Source organism: Staurois parvus, unplaced genomic scaffold, assembly GCF_062004578.1.
Source record: "Staurois parvus isolate SC_StPar_1 unplaced genomic scaffold, SC_StPar_1.0 ptg000374l, whole genome shotgun sequence".
Classification (NCBI taxonomy): domain Eukaryota; kingdom Metazoa; phylum Chordata; class Amphibia; order Anura; family Ranidae; genus Staurois; species Staurois parvus.
The window spans coordinates 441,032-456,303 of NW_028318170.1; the positions used below are offsets into that span (position 1 = coordinate 441,032).

Consider the following 15,272-nt stretch of genomic DNA (forward strand, 5'->3'; position numbering starts at 1 on the left):
TGAGCAGAGTGGAGGAAAATCATGGAGGTTAAATGAGACACTTCTTCAGGATCAAGAGTTGAATCAGAAATTTAAGAAAGAAATAGAGCAATTTTTCAAGGAAAATGATTCTGAGGAAGTGTCTGTAGCTACGGTGTAGGAAGCTCATAAGGCCTATATTAGAGGAATTCTAAAAGTGATAGGAGCAAAGAAGAAGAGGGAAAGAAGGGAAAAAATAAATACACTTTTTAGTGAACTCTGTAATTTAGAGCAGATACATAAAAATAAAGTAACAAAAGAGGGGTGCGGAAGATAATAAAAGAGATTTAAATAATTTCCTGGAAGAGGGTAAGAGGAGAGTTTTTAACAAAATGGTAAGTGAAAGATATAGATGGGGAGATAGACCAGGAAAATATTTAATAAGGGCCCAGAGGAAAAAAAAAAATCAAGGAATGGAAAAAATAAGAGATGATAAAGGAGAATTAGTGTACTCAACGAAAGAAATAGCAAAAGTGTTTAAATAATATTATAATAAGTTATACAATATTAAGCCCCATGGTACCATAGAAGAAGATGAAGTAAGAAAGACAGAAAAAAGACAGGCATATATAAAAAAAGGTGGGATTACCGAAATTAAGCGAACAACTAAAATCCTTGGAAACAGCAATTACATAGGAAGAAATACATATAGCATTAAAAAGTACTGTAGCTGGGAAAAGTCCAGGACCCGATGGGTATACAGTGAGATACTATAAAAAATATGAAGAAATATTACTACCAAAACTGAGGATATATATGAACGCTTTAGGAGGAGAGATGGAAATGTGGAAGGAATCCCTGCAAGCTCATGTCATCCTCATATGTAAGAAAGGTAAAGAACCCACTGTTCAAGTTAAAAACCAATTTCCCTATTAAATACAGATACTAAATTATATGCAAAAGTACTAGCAAACAAGCTGAAAGATTTAATGCCGAAATGGATACATATAGACAAAGTAGGGTTCATCCCAGGGAAAGAGGGTAGAGACAATGGATTAAGATCCCAGTTTCTCACAAAAAAAAAGTAGAAAAGAGAAAACTCCTGCGTTGGTACTCTCGATAGATGCTGAGAAGGCATTCGACAGAGTAAATTGGGGATATATGTTAGACACTTTGGAAGTTTTGGGAATTGGACCTAGAATGAGAGAATGGATAAGGAAATTATATAGTCAACCCTCGGCTGCAATCATGGTTAATGGGGAAAGGTCAGAATATATTGAGATGCAGAATGGACCAAGACAGGATGTCCTCTGTCTTCATTGTGATATGTTTTATCTCTGGAATCTCTCTTGACTACCATCAGGAATAACATAGATATAAAAGGAATTTGGGTAGGAGAGATAGAGCATAAGGTTGGCAGCTTATGCAGATGACATGCTGTGCTATGTAGGAAATCCAAGGATAACATTATCAAATTTAATGAAATCTTTAAAAGAATATGGTGAGATGTCAAATTTAAAAATTAATCCAACTAAAACAGAGATCTTAAATATAAACCTTCTAAATAGAGAGAAAAAATGTTACAGGAGGAATTTACCTTCATCTGGAGAGAAAGAGAATTAAAATATCTTGGTATAAAATTGACTATATCTATAACAAATTTATACAGATTAAATTATATTCCACTATTAAATGAGATTAAAGATGAAATAAAGAAACTAGGATGGGGATCTCAGTCATGGATTGGATGGATAAACTTGATAAAAATGGTGATTATTCCAAAAATCTTATATAACATCCAAATTATACCAATTAAACTATCTGAGGCATACTTTAGAATAATTAAAAAAATCCTGATAAGATCTATCTGAAGGAATAAGAAGCCTAGAATTAGTTATGATATCCTAAGTAGAGACAAAGAGAAAGGCGGTTTGGGAGCAACAGACATACAAAGATACTATAACTCAGTAATATTGGTGAGAATTTTCAACTGAACATATAATGCACAGGGGAAAAGTTGGGTAAAAATAGAAAATACACCAAGTCATATGAATTTAAGCAGAAATATTTGGTTAGCTCCTCAATACCGAGGATTAGCAGATAACACAAGTTTGTTTACATGTAATGTTTTAAGAGTTTGGGGTGCCTTACACAAGCAAACGGGGTGAGTTTTTCCCTACAGGTAAAGAAATTACAGGGAAGTGGATAAAGAAGAAAGATGTACAATTAAGAGATATAATGAAGGGAGGAGAAATATGCTCACTTAGTGAACTGGAAGGTAAGAGGGAAAGATTCACGAGAATGGATGAATGGCGTTATTTTCAGTTGAAACACTTTATAGGGAATCTCCCAAAACTACTAAGAGAAAAAAAAAAAGAGGATTGGAACCCCTTTGAGCAGTTATTAGAAACACGAGGAGATGGGAAGCATGGGACTTCTAAAATATATAAGACTCTCACAGGTTTAATTCCGGTTATAAGGCCATCATTTACAGAGAAATGGGAAAGGGATTTAGGAGTAATAATTGATGAGAAAACACAAAAGAAAATGTAAAATTTAATTCACGGGAATGTAAATATGAAGGAGGTAGAAATTAATTATAAATGTTTGGCAAGATGGTATATTACACCGAGTGTTGCACATAGGATAAGTGGGGATAATTCACCTTTATGTTGGCGTGGATGTGGAGAAAGAGGCAAAATGTTTCACCTGTGGTGAGAGTGTCATAAAATACAAGAGTATCCGGGAGGTATAGTACACTTAATACAGGAAATAACGGAGGTCAATATCCCAAAGGATCCAGAGTTTTGTCTTTTCTATGGCTCTGAGCTCTCAGTAAAATATTATAAAAAAAAAACGGGTTAGTGTACTACTTGAATGCAGTGAAGGGCCTGATACCCAAATTTTGGAGGGAACAACAGGCACAGAGAGTAAATGATTGGATAGATAGGGTGGAGAGGATTTATAGATTGGAGGAACTTTACCATATGGATGAAGATAGAATGGAGATTTTCCGAATAAGATGGAAAAAGTGGGATCCTTGATTGACACCTGGGGCCGCGATCGGTGGCCTGGGTAGGGCGGTCCAAAGCCTCCTATTGATAAACCTCCTCTGGACATTATTCTGTGTATGAAAGATTTCCTGATTAAAGAGGAAACACCCCTCTGACATCCTTGGTGGGTTTTACCCTGCCAATTTTTCCATTTGTCTTTCAGGCCACACTGGAGAAGCGGTGCAAAATGAGGGAGTTCATGTCTGTCTTATCCTCGGCTCAAATTCATTAGAAATGGGGCTTTCCCTTTAAGTTGATCATTGCACACAATGGAAGCACATATACAGCTACTACTCCTCTTGAAGGTCAAGAACTCCTGGTGAAGTTGGGTCTAGCAGATGCTCCTATGCCTCAAAGCCTACCCTCAACCCCCCCGGATATCTCCCATTTGGAACACTCCATCTCCACGGTGTGAAAGGAGGAGAGTTAGACAAGAGATGGGATGATAGTGATCCTCGCTTTTGGCTGATCTCCCCCACCTCTGATCACTTATTGGGACATGTCTCTGACACTTTATCATTAGTTGTGTTAGTTATTTTTGGGTTGACTCCCTATACACCTTGACGTGTTACATGTTTTATATGAGTTCTTATCCTTATGTTTTGCTTGCAGGCTGGGTCTGCGGGAGCTGTTGATGTGCTACCCCACCCTGTTGCCAAGCATGGTCAGAGATGCCGCTGCCCTGTTGTGGAAGGGCTGCTCTTCTCTCCGTGTTTTTTGGCGGCAGCATTTGGCCCCTGTTGGCCCTTGGAAATTATGGTTTTCCGTCTTTTTAGGTGAGGCAGTTCGACTACCTGATCCATGGTTTGTTTTAATCTCTATAGTCATAGGGGCTGCTCTGGCCCTGCTTCTATCGTTTTATGTTCTTGTTTTTTTTCTCTTGGTACATGATTGTTGTCATACACAATTTTATGGGTCTCCTTGCTACGTATATGCGGCTTGGATATTGCATAAAATGATAAGGTCAGACTTCACCCCTCTGGTTGTAGAGCCGGGTAATCCCCCTTTTAGACTGACCTCTCCTGATACAGAACTTTTTGGTACGATAATGTTGTTAAGTGCTCTTTGCTACGTGTTTAAAAATGGTGATTCATCGCCTTTCACATAATGTCCAGGGATTTAATTCTCCACATAAGCGCAAAACAGCTTTCCTGCAGGATAGGCAGCTAGGGGAGAAGATCCTTTTATTACTGTGCGGCGGCACAGTGGCTTAGTGGTTAGCACATCTGCCTTGCAGTAAAAGGGTCATGGGTTTGATTTCCGACCATGGCGCCTCCTGCCTGGAGTTTGCATGTTCTCCCTGTGCTTGCGTGGGTTTCCTCCGGGTACTCCGGCTTCCTCCCACATTCCAAAGACATGCTGGTAGGTGGATTGGCTCCTGTCTAAATTGGCCCTAGTATGTGTATGTATGAATGTGAGTTAGGGACTTTAGATTGTACTCCCCTTGAGGGTTAGGGACTGATGTGAATGTACGATATATACTGTATATGTAAAGAGCTGAGTAAATGGACGGCGCTATATAAGTACCTGAAATAAATAAATAAAATTACAAGAGACCCATTTTGCAGCGGATAAACATCCTACCTTTTTCCACAAATCATATAAGCAAGCATTTTATAATTTACATTTCACCAAAAGTTTCCCTTAGAAGTGCAAAATGACCCAGAGAGCAGGTTCATTATTATCAAGGGCACCGTTTCAGGTCGTGAACTTACAATAGCTAATGTTTATGCACCAAACTCAGCTCAGGCAACCTTTTTATCTAATTTGTTTGAAGTTCTTGATAAATTCCTGTCCTCCCATTTATTGGTAGGAGGTGATTTTAATTTGGTGGCCAACCCTTTACCGGATAGAAGTTCCTCTTCCCCAGCCTTCCCAAACATTCAGATTTGTTCCAGCTGATTTACTCTTGGAGGGCTCATGATGTGGGAGCTAGGGGTTATACGTTTTATTCCCATCCGCATGACTCCTATGCTAGGTTGGATTACATATATTGCTCTCCGATCCTTCTGGCCAACTCCACGAATGCTGGGATACACTTGTGTTCTTGGTCGGATCCTAATATTATGGCATTGTCTATCACTTTTATAGGCCTAGTGTATACTCCTTACTCCTAGAGGCTGAATGACTCTATGCTTACTGATACCACCTTCCGTCAAGAAGTAGCTACTTCAATCCAAGAGTATTTTCAGCTGAACAATACCCCTGACACCTTCCTGGCTATGCTGTGTGTGGCTCACAAGGCGGTTCTCCGTGTGCGCCCTATTTCTATGGCAGCAGCCAGGAAGAGGGATTGTTGGAAACAAATTCAGACACTCACCAGGGAACTGGAAACGCATTATAGAGCTCATGTAGGTAACCCATCCTTATTGAATAGGGGCATGATATCACAAAAACGCTTGGAACTGAATACCCTGCTATCTCAAAGAACTGGAAAAGCTTTACGCTGGTCTAAGGCATGCTTGTTATTACACAGCAATTCAACGTCTACCACGTTCGCTCGTAAACGTAACCATTCAATTCATCCCCCACATATATATAAATTACATAATAAGCACAGTAGTATCTCCTCTCTGCTCTACAAAGTTTTTGAAATTTTTTAAGAGTTTTACTCCTCCCTGTTAGCCTCTCCCCCTGCTGTCTCTTGGCTTGATTCCATACCTCTACCTACTCTTACGCCCTCTCAGATTTCATCTCTTAATGTCCCTTGTAGTCTGGAGGAAATTACACGAGTAATTAGCACACTGAAAAGTTCCATGACCCCGGGCACTGATGGGTTCTCGGACAGATATTACAAACATTTTGCCCCTCTTCTAGCCCCATCTTTGTTATCTATGTTTAATGAGATTTTGCAGGGGGGCAGGTTTACTGACGAGATGCTTTTGGCCAACATGTCATTGTTGCCCAAACTTTTAAAAGATCACCTTTTACCACAAAACTACAGGCCCATTTCTGTCATGAATAATGATTTAAAGATCTTTAGTCGTATCTTAGCAGATAGATTGGCCCCCATTATCTCTTCCTTAGTTTCTCCTGACCAATCAGGATTTATTCCTGACAGGCTTATCACAGATAATATATGTCTCACTTTGAATGTTATCCAAGATGCTAATTTGCACTCAAAGGAAGTGTTGTTGTTGTTGAGTCTAGACATTAATAAGGCCTTTGATAGTGTCCTCGGGCCTTGTTTGTTTTCGCTATTACAGCATTTGGGATTTAGTGATGAATTTCTCTCTGGCGTACGGGCCTTATACAATTCCCCCCCAAACAAGGATTAGACTTCCTGGCTGCAATTCTGACTTTTACCCTGGGTAGAGGCACCCGACAGGGTTTCCCGCTCTCACCCCTACTGTTTTGGGACCCTTGGCCATTGAAATAAGGTCACACCCTGATATCTCAGGGTACCTGCCAGTGGCATCCCTAGGGGGGTGCAGGCCACACCAGGTGACAGCATCACAGGGGGTGCAGGAGCAGGATGCCAGCAGAGCTTCTGGGCTCTGTGAAGGTCCTGGCCAGTTATTGGGGTGATCCCGGATTCCCGGAACACTGACAGCTGTCCCCGGTATAGCGGTAAAATGGATATCCCCGACCCGTGCAGATATGTATCCCTTGAAGCAACATATGTGCTGGTTTCAGCCTGAAGAAGCCGATCGCTGATCTCTGACTTTAGCACAGAGCTGCCACAATTAACCCCTTACAGGCTGCAAACTACTGATGCTGATCCCGTGGATCACTATGGGTTGTAAGATCAGTTAACCCTGTATAGGTTCAAGGAAGTCGGAGATCGGCTTCTTTGGTCTGAAACCAGCACATACGTTGCTTCAGGAGATGCATATCTGCACGTGTCGGGGATACTCATTTTATCGCTACAGCGGCACCGCTCCTTCCTCTCTGGAGGGGTGACACCACATGTTACCGCACCGGGTGACACCAACCCTAGGGATGCCTCTGGTACTCGCTCTTGGTCTCTCAATTTAAGTTATGTATGTATGCTGATGATGTCATGCTCTTTCTTACTAACCCATTAGTATCCTTGTCTAATTTATGTTCGGTGTTGAATGATTTTGCATCCATATCAGGTCTCTCCATAAATTTTTATAAATCTGTAGTTATGCCTATCAATGTTACTGAGCCTCTAGGGGAATCCCTCCGTGGTTCTTTCCCATTTCGTTGGGCCGTGGACTGGATTCTATACTTGGGTGTTTATCTTACGCCCAAGGCCTCTGGGCTATTTGCAGCAAATTACCCACCATGTGTGTCCCATCTTTATACTTTGCTTAAGATTTGGCATGAGTACCCTATTTTTTTTCTGGGTAGAGTCCTGGCGGTAAAAATTAATATTTTACCTAAACTCCTCTATTTATTTAGAGCGCTTCCAATATCGGTCTCTAAAATGTTCCTCAATCATTTTCAACAAGTGATTAACAACTTCAACTGGCGAAATAGACGTCCTCGCTTTACCTCTCTTGTCCTGTATAAATTGCAACGAATAGGAGGCTTAGGCCTTCCTAATTTTTTAATAAACTAAAACAAAAACAACCTGCGCGAACTATGTGAAACATTTGAAAGTGAATGCTGCTGTGCCTTAATAAGAATCAAAAAGATTGATAAAAATAAAAAAATCAGTGAAACAATAAAGCAGCGCAAAACATGAAATGAATCAAAAATAAATATACACAAATCGTAATAAATTCCTTGGTTATAAAATAAATGTCCAAAACCACCAAAATGAAAAAAAAAATATAATTTGTGTCCAAATACAAAAATACTTGTTGTCCAGAGTCTTCTCTCTGTATTACACTTATCCTAAATTTCTTTGGAGCACTATTTTCATGTGTAACCCCTTCCCGCCGACGTAATACAAATATGCGGCCTCACGGACCTGGGCTTTTTTCCGTCATATTTGCGTACCTGTCTTTGTGCTGGGAGCGCGGCGTGCTCCCAGCACCGAGACCGCGGTGTCACTGAGAGCACCGGGTCCCGTTCTAACGATCAGGACCCGGGACTCCCGGTCCCAGGTCTCATGATCGCCTCTGATTGGCTATCACAGTGATCAGTCCCCTTGTTTTTTTTCTCTCTCTCTCTATGAATGGAGAAGAGAGATACATTGTATCTATCGAACTCCTGTCAGAGAGAGGAAAAAAAAAGTTTGTAAAAAAAAAAAAAGATAAATATTAAAAAATAAAAGAAAAAATAAAGAAAAATACCTAAATCAAGGTTTGATCTAGTTCAGTGCCAGGGTTAGTGTTTAGGTCAGGGTCAAGGTCAAAGGTCAGGGTCAAAGGTCAGGATTAAAAAAAAAATTGGTGTCAGTTAGTGTTAATGTCAGTGTTAGTGTGTTTTAGGTAAAAAAAAAAAAAAAAAAAGACAAAAACAAAATGCGCACTATGGTTTCTGGGCTGTACTATGGGTACAAACAACAAATAACATACACATATATGGTATCGCTGCAATCGTCAAGAGCTGGAGAATTTATTTTGGGTTCTTTGGTGGTAGGTTATGGTCGTAACAAGAAACACACAGCTAAATAAAAAAAAAGGATTTTTTTTACTATTTCGGGCCAGTTTTCCTTTGATAATAAAAAAAAAATCAGGAGATCCATTACCATTTACCACCAAATGAAAGCCCAATTTGTCCTGAAAAAAATCAAGGTATAATTCACCTGGATGTACAAAGTAGTTGTGATATGTACGGTTTCACTAACACATGTCAACGTTGCAGAATTGTGCTTAGGCATTTAATTTTTGCTTTACCCTTAGGCGTGAAGGGGTTAAAGGTGACTTTCTTTGTTTTTGGTTTCATCACTTTTTGTATTTGGACACAAATTTTATATTTTATTCATTTTGGTGGTATTGGACATTTATTTTATAACCACAGAATTTATTATGATTTGTGTATAATTATTTTTGATTCACTTCCTAATTTTTGGCTTTACTACATATCCGCCCATTTTTCTCAACTTGCACAATGGGCAACTATTAATTCCCTGACTACCTGGGTCAGATTTGAATCCCAATCCATACGCCCTTTTTATTTACCGGGTTTATTATGGATAAATATTCCCCCTCGCTCGTTGTCGAGTTACAATTCGATTGTGTTTCACTCTTTGGCACTTTGGTCCCTTTACAAATCTAAATTGGGTCTTATTTCCTCTGTCCTGCTGGGTTCGACATTTTTTGGAGACCAGAATTTTGCCACAGTGTTTTCATGTCCACAGGCATTTTGCTGGTGGTATGACCGAGACCTTATCAGACTAATGGATTTTCAGAGAGGTGGGACTTTTATATCCTTTGATATGGTACGTACGCTTTTTGATATCCTGCTTCCTGAACATTAACATTTTTCTGCAAATACGACATATTGTTAGCTCTCATTTTGGATTGATGCCCTCTTCCCCAATTACCTATTTTGAATGTATCTACTGTGACTTGCCTAGGGGTAAGGGTCTTATCTCAGATTTATATTGCTCTTTTTCAGCTGCCATTTGTCCCTCACCTCCCTCATATAGACTGAAATGGGAGGTTGATTGTAATATTACATTCTCAGATGAGGACTGGGACTCCATGGTGGATAATATACGCAGGGGCTCTAGATTGCTTTTGGTCTGTGAGACAACCATTAAGGTTTTAACCTGTTGGTATTATACCCCCTCTAGACTACGTCATGTTTCCGGGAACGTCGCACCTCTGTTTCAGGGGTTGTGGCCTTGCTGGAACCCTTGGGCATATGTTTTGGGCTTGCCCTGGTCTTTCCTTGATCTCGTGTAGGATATCGGAGATGGCCTCTGCCTTGGCGGGTTCTCCAGTGGACTTGTCACTGCAAATTTGCTTACTGGGTGCATCCTTTTTGGGGATTCCAGCCAACCTAATGAGGCTAATTCACTCTATTTGCGTTTCCACTCTATGGGCCATTGTGCTTCATTGGAAGTCACCAGTCTTCCTGTTGGCCTCTGTTCTGTGGAGAGTCGATATGGTTATGCTCATGAAATGTATTCAGTATACATTATTGGATAAGATGCAATTATTCAACAGAGAATGGATGGTTGGAAGACACACCGACACTTAATGTTAGATTGAATGTCTATCGTACTTTGATTTGTATTGATTCTTTGTTAGTTATGCAGTTGTTCTGCCTATATTGCTGCCTAGCTCTCATGTACTTGATCTTTCGTTTTTTATGATTGTGTTTATATTACTGTAAATAACCTATGTGACTTTTTCTTACTGTACATTCTACCTCAAATGATGTGTGGTTTTTGTAGTCTGCCTCTCAATAGTAAACAAAAAAAAAAGAAATGTCATCACTCAGTCTCTATGGACCAAATAAACTTCATTGTGTTTTTATATCATCCAAACAACAATCCACCTCGACAGACAAAGTCTGATCTCTGATAGTCAGTGGAGGGTGGAATGGATGAAAGCCAATAACAGCCAGTGACCTGAAGGACTATGATGGCGTCTCCCAGTGTAACCTGCCAAGAAGTCTGTCTTTGTATAACTGTCATCTAGGGCAGTGTTTTTCAACCTTTTTTGTGCAAAGGCACACTTTTTTCATGAAAAAAATCACGAGGCACACCACCATTAGAAAATGTTAAAAAAAATTACCTCTGTGCCTATATTGACTATATATAAAGTAATTCTCTTGAATAGTAATCAAACACAAAGAAATTATTTTATAATTATTTCATCCCCCCATATAGTATTTCATCCCTCATACAGTAATTCATCCCTCATATAGTAATTCATCCCCCATATAGTATTTCATCCCTCATATAGTATTTCATCCCCCCATATAGTATTTCATCCCTCATATAGTAATTCATCCCCCATATAGTATTTCATCCCCCCATATAGTATTTCATCCCCCCATATAGTATTTCATCCCTCATATAGTAATTCATCCCTGATATAGTAATTCATCCCCCATATAGTATTTCATCCCCCCATATAGTATTTCATCCCTCATAAAGTAATTCATCCCTCATATAGTATTTCATCCCCCACAGTACTATTCCCCCCCCCCCCTTCTAGTAAGCCAAGTCCCCCGTGTCAATTCACTTACCTTTTGCGTTCCTCTCGCTGTCTTCCCGCGCCGTTCGGGTCTTCAGGGCGGACTGTGAGAGGAGCCTAGCTCCCCTCCCCTCACGTTCGGCACGCTGCCCCGCCTACACACATCCTGACAGCCACATCCGCAAGCCGGATTAAAAGGTCCGCGCGGACTTTTGGGGCTGCCAACCGAGAGGAGGCAGGGGAGCGGCCGACCGAGAGGAGGGAGGGGAGCAGGCGCCCGGCACACAGAAGAGCCGCATTAGACTGGGTAAAGAGCCGCATGTGGCTCGCGAGCCGCGGCTTGCCGACCACTGAATCATTAGATTCTAATGATTGGTCTATTTGTGAGCCGAAGCCACATGTTACAGATGAAATTGGAATTTTTCCCACGGCACACCAGACAATATCTCACGGCACACTAGTGTGCCGCGGCACAGTGGTTGAAAAACGCTGATCTAGGGAACGTGTCTGGATCCCTCACAAAGGATTTATCCCAAAATCCAGCAGAATATGAGATCATTTATAGTAGAATTCCCCCCTCATCTCCTGGATCTCGGAGTCCCTCACATAGAAGATTTATATCAGAGTCCTGCAGAATATGAGATCATTTATATTAGAGTTCTCACCTCAGGTACTGCAGAGTACAGCCAGGATGTCGGAGTCCCTCACACAGAAGTCTCATTCCAGAGTCTTGGAGATCATTATCTGATAAATCCAGTCTGGTGAGGGATGGGTTAGTCATCAGAATGGAGCGGAGATCATCACAGCAGGAGGAAGTGAGACGACATTCAAACAATCTGCAGAGACAAATACAGACACATGAGAGTATATTAGGGAAAGAACCAACAACTCTTAGGGTATGGTCATCATAAATCTCATAGAAGAGAAAGAAGGAAGAAGATAATGGGGTCCCATCATCAAGGGAGAAAAGTCAGTAAATCCCCTTCTGATGATCCATGGAAGGGGGAGGGGTGTAAATCTCTCCAGCAGTCCATTCACTCTGTAGGAAGCTTGTCTCTGGAGTAGAATGTCTCCCATATCATTACTGAGATCACACAGAGAAATGATGAGCAGATACTGAACAGGAGCAGACAAGGCCTGACATAGGGGGACTCAGGGGGAACTTGGTCAGGAGATGATCCAGAAGTCTTTGGTGAAGTCACACATCTGCAGATAGAATTCATAGCACAGACACACATGACACACAAAGTCCACTTTCTTGTTGATATCACCCAGAAAACCTGGAATTCAAAAATCGTCCAAACCCTCCAGATGGAGAATATAAGGAGGACGATCCTCACCAGAGGAGAGCTCTACTCATTTTATGGAGAAATCGTTTGTAATGAGGAAACCAAACAGAAAGGAACAAAATACAAGAAGATGAAGCCGACTGCCCAGCTCTACATAGTATAATATGTGGTTGTGGAGGGACTCCAGGGGGGGTTATGTCCATAGGATACCACCTTCATAGCTGAACAGAACCCCCACCAGCATGGCCGGATATAGGGGAGTGCTGGGGTGGGCTGTGCCCTCCAGATTTCGGTTGTGTCCCCCCTGGCCAGCAGAGTGTCTTTCCCATCCCAACACTGGAATGCGCAGGCTCTAGCAGTGAAATGTGATGAGTAAAGCTCAGACAGCGGAAGACAGAAGAGAGGCTGTGCTGTGTCCTCCCCCTCCTGTCAGTGCCGTGCTCCTCCACACAGCGCATCAAACAGGATCGCTGGTTCGGACGGCACACAGTGGAATTACCCGCCTCATACACATTTCCTCCTGCTGGGACATGAGCAGTCCTTGGAGGAGGAAGAATGCTGGTAGTTACACTGTGTGCAGCCCAAACCAGCGATCCTGAGTGATGCGCTGTGTGGAGGAGCACAGCACTGACAGGAGGGGGAGGACACAGCACAGCCTCTGTCCTTTCTCCTGTGGGGGGGAGGGCTTACAAGAGGGGAACATAATGTGAGGGTGGGGGGGGGGTAACTTGTGCTTGTAATTTGTGCTTGGAATGAGAGCTAGAGGGACTGGTGACTATTTGTGCTGGGGAGGGTGAGGCATATTTGCTAAAAAGAGAGGGTTGGGGTGGAAGGATATGTGCTATTAGGTGGAATGAAGGGGATATGTGCGGGGGGGGAGTATGCTAGGACTAGGAGTTGGGATTGGGGGAAATATGTGTTTGGAAGGGGGATTGGAGGAGATATGTGTTAGGAGGGGGGGCATATCAGGAGGGGGGATATGTGCTAGGTGGGGAATTGGGGATGGGGAGTATGCTAGGACTAGGGGGGATTGGGGGAGATATATGTTAGGATTGGGTGGGAATATATTGTGAGGTGGGGAGGTGGGATTGGGGGATATGTGCTTAGTGGGGGGGTTGGGGAGGGGGAATATGCTAGGACTAGGAGGGGAAACTGGGGGAGATGTCAGGAGTGGGGGGAATGTATTAGAAGGGGGGATTGGGGGGATATATGTGCTAAGAGGGGGGAACATATTAGAAGGGGGGATTGGGGAATATGTGCTAAGTGGGGGGATTGGGGATCAGGAATATGCTAGGACTAGGAGGAAGGATTGGGGGAGATATGTGTTTGGAGGGGGGTTGGGGGGATGAATTAGGAGGGGGGATTGGGGAGATATGTGATAGGAGGGGGATTGGGAAGGAATATGTGCAAGGAGGGAGTTTGGTTGGATATGTGTTAGGAGGGGGGAATGGGGTGGAGGAATCTGGGCTAGGAGGGTATTTTTTTTTTTTTTTGGGGGGGGGGATTTGTGCTAAGAGGGGGTAGGGGAATTTGGGTTAAGAGGAGAGGGCTGGGGAGGATTTGTGTTAGGAGGGGGCGTTTTGGGGGTTCTTAATTTGGAGAAAAGTAATTTGGAGGGGGTTGTGCTGGAGGGGGGATGAGAGGGGGGTTTGGGAGATACAATTTGTTCTGGGAGGGGGATTTGGCAGGGAGGATTTCTACTAAGATGGGTAATTTGAGGATAGTATGACATGTGCTAGGAGCAGGCTCAACATTTTAAGTCCTGAGCTACCAGCCAAGCCTTAGGAGTTACTTGCCACCAGTTGCCCCACCCAACCCCTACTCTTCCCCCGCCCCTAATTCCACCCCTAAACACACCCTCATCAATTATCTCATGAAATGATACTGTTAAATGTTATCCACATTACATCAGGGTCCCCAGAGCCCCCCACATTACATCAGGGTCCTCAGAGTCCCCCCACATTACATCAGAGTCCCCAGAGTCTCCCCACATTACATCAGTGTCCCCAGAGTCTCCCCACATTACATCAGTGTCCCCAGAGTCCCCACACATTACATCAGGGTCCCCAGAGTCCCCCCCCCATTACATCTGGGTCCCCAGAGTCCCCCCACATTGCATCAGGGTCTCCAGAGTCTCCACACATTACATCAGGGCCTCCAATGTTCCCTTAAACACTCCATCATACTTAGACCATGCACTGCATACAACCATAACCCCCCATAATCTTTCACTCACCAAACCATAATTGTACCAAACATATCCTACCTTTTATCCAACCCAGCAGTACCTCAAATCCCCCCCATACTCCACCACATCAGCCTGAACCCGACCAAACCACCCATACATGCATGTTTACACACAGACACATGTACACACAGAAACATGTACACACATGTACATAAACACACACGTGTACATACACACAGACATACACACACACATGCACACACACACACCATATAAAAAGTTGCAGTACTTCATTACCTTCGCTCCCAGAGCCAGGTACTGCACTCTAGGGGGAGGCAGAGAGCACAGTACACACTCTTTCCTTTGCTTTTACTTTGCTCAGCTGTTGAGCAGTCTGATGGCTCTGATGGAGTGAAAGAGCCAGCCCTGAATTCCAAGCCTGCTTAGCAAGACGGCCCTGGGGGACACACTTGACTCCACCGTAATTTCCACTCACCAATGCGAGCAGGCGTGTGTAAATTTTGAGGCCTGATTTTTTTTGGGGGGTGAGACATGAAATGAGGGCACTCAACAGATCTTCTCTTCCCATCATAGCACATTGCTGAGATTTTCTTGAATTCCCTTACAGACACAGCCTCAATCTGTAGCCAGCAACATACTGTGCAGATGGATGCTGTGTCTGTAAGGGAATCCAATCTCAGCTATGTGCTGTGGTGTGGAGGAGCTCTGAGTACTCAAGCTGTTTTCAGTGTGGGGAAGGGAGGAGGAGATCTGC

The 15,272-nt window shown here is 42.7% G+C and overlaps 1 protein-coding gene across 1 annotated transcript in view; it reads right to left on the reverse strand.

Moving 5' to 3' along the window:
• Positions 1-15,272, reverse strand: part of LOC149456141 (NACHT, LRR and PYD domains-containing protein 12-like) — a 133,021-nt gene that overhangs the window by 12,700 nt on the left and 105,049 nt on the right. Inside the window, 1 exon segment of the mRNA XM_089685378.1 lies at positions 11,686-11,856. Coding sequence (XP_089541504.1) covers positions 11,686-11,856 — 171 coding nt within the window.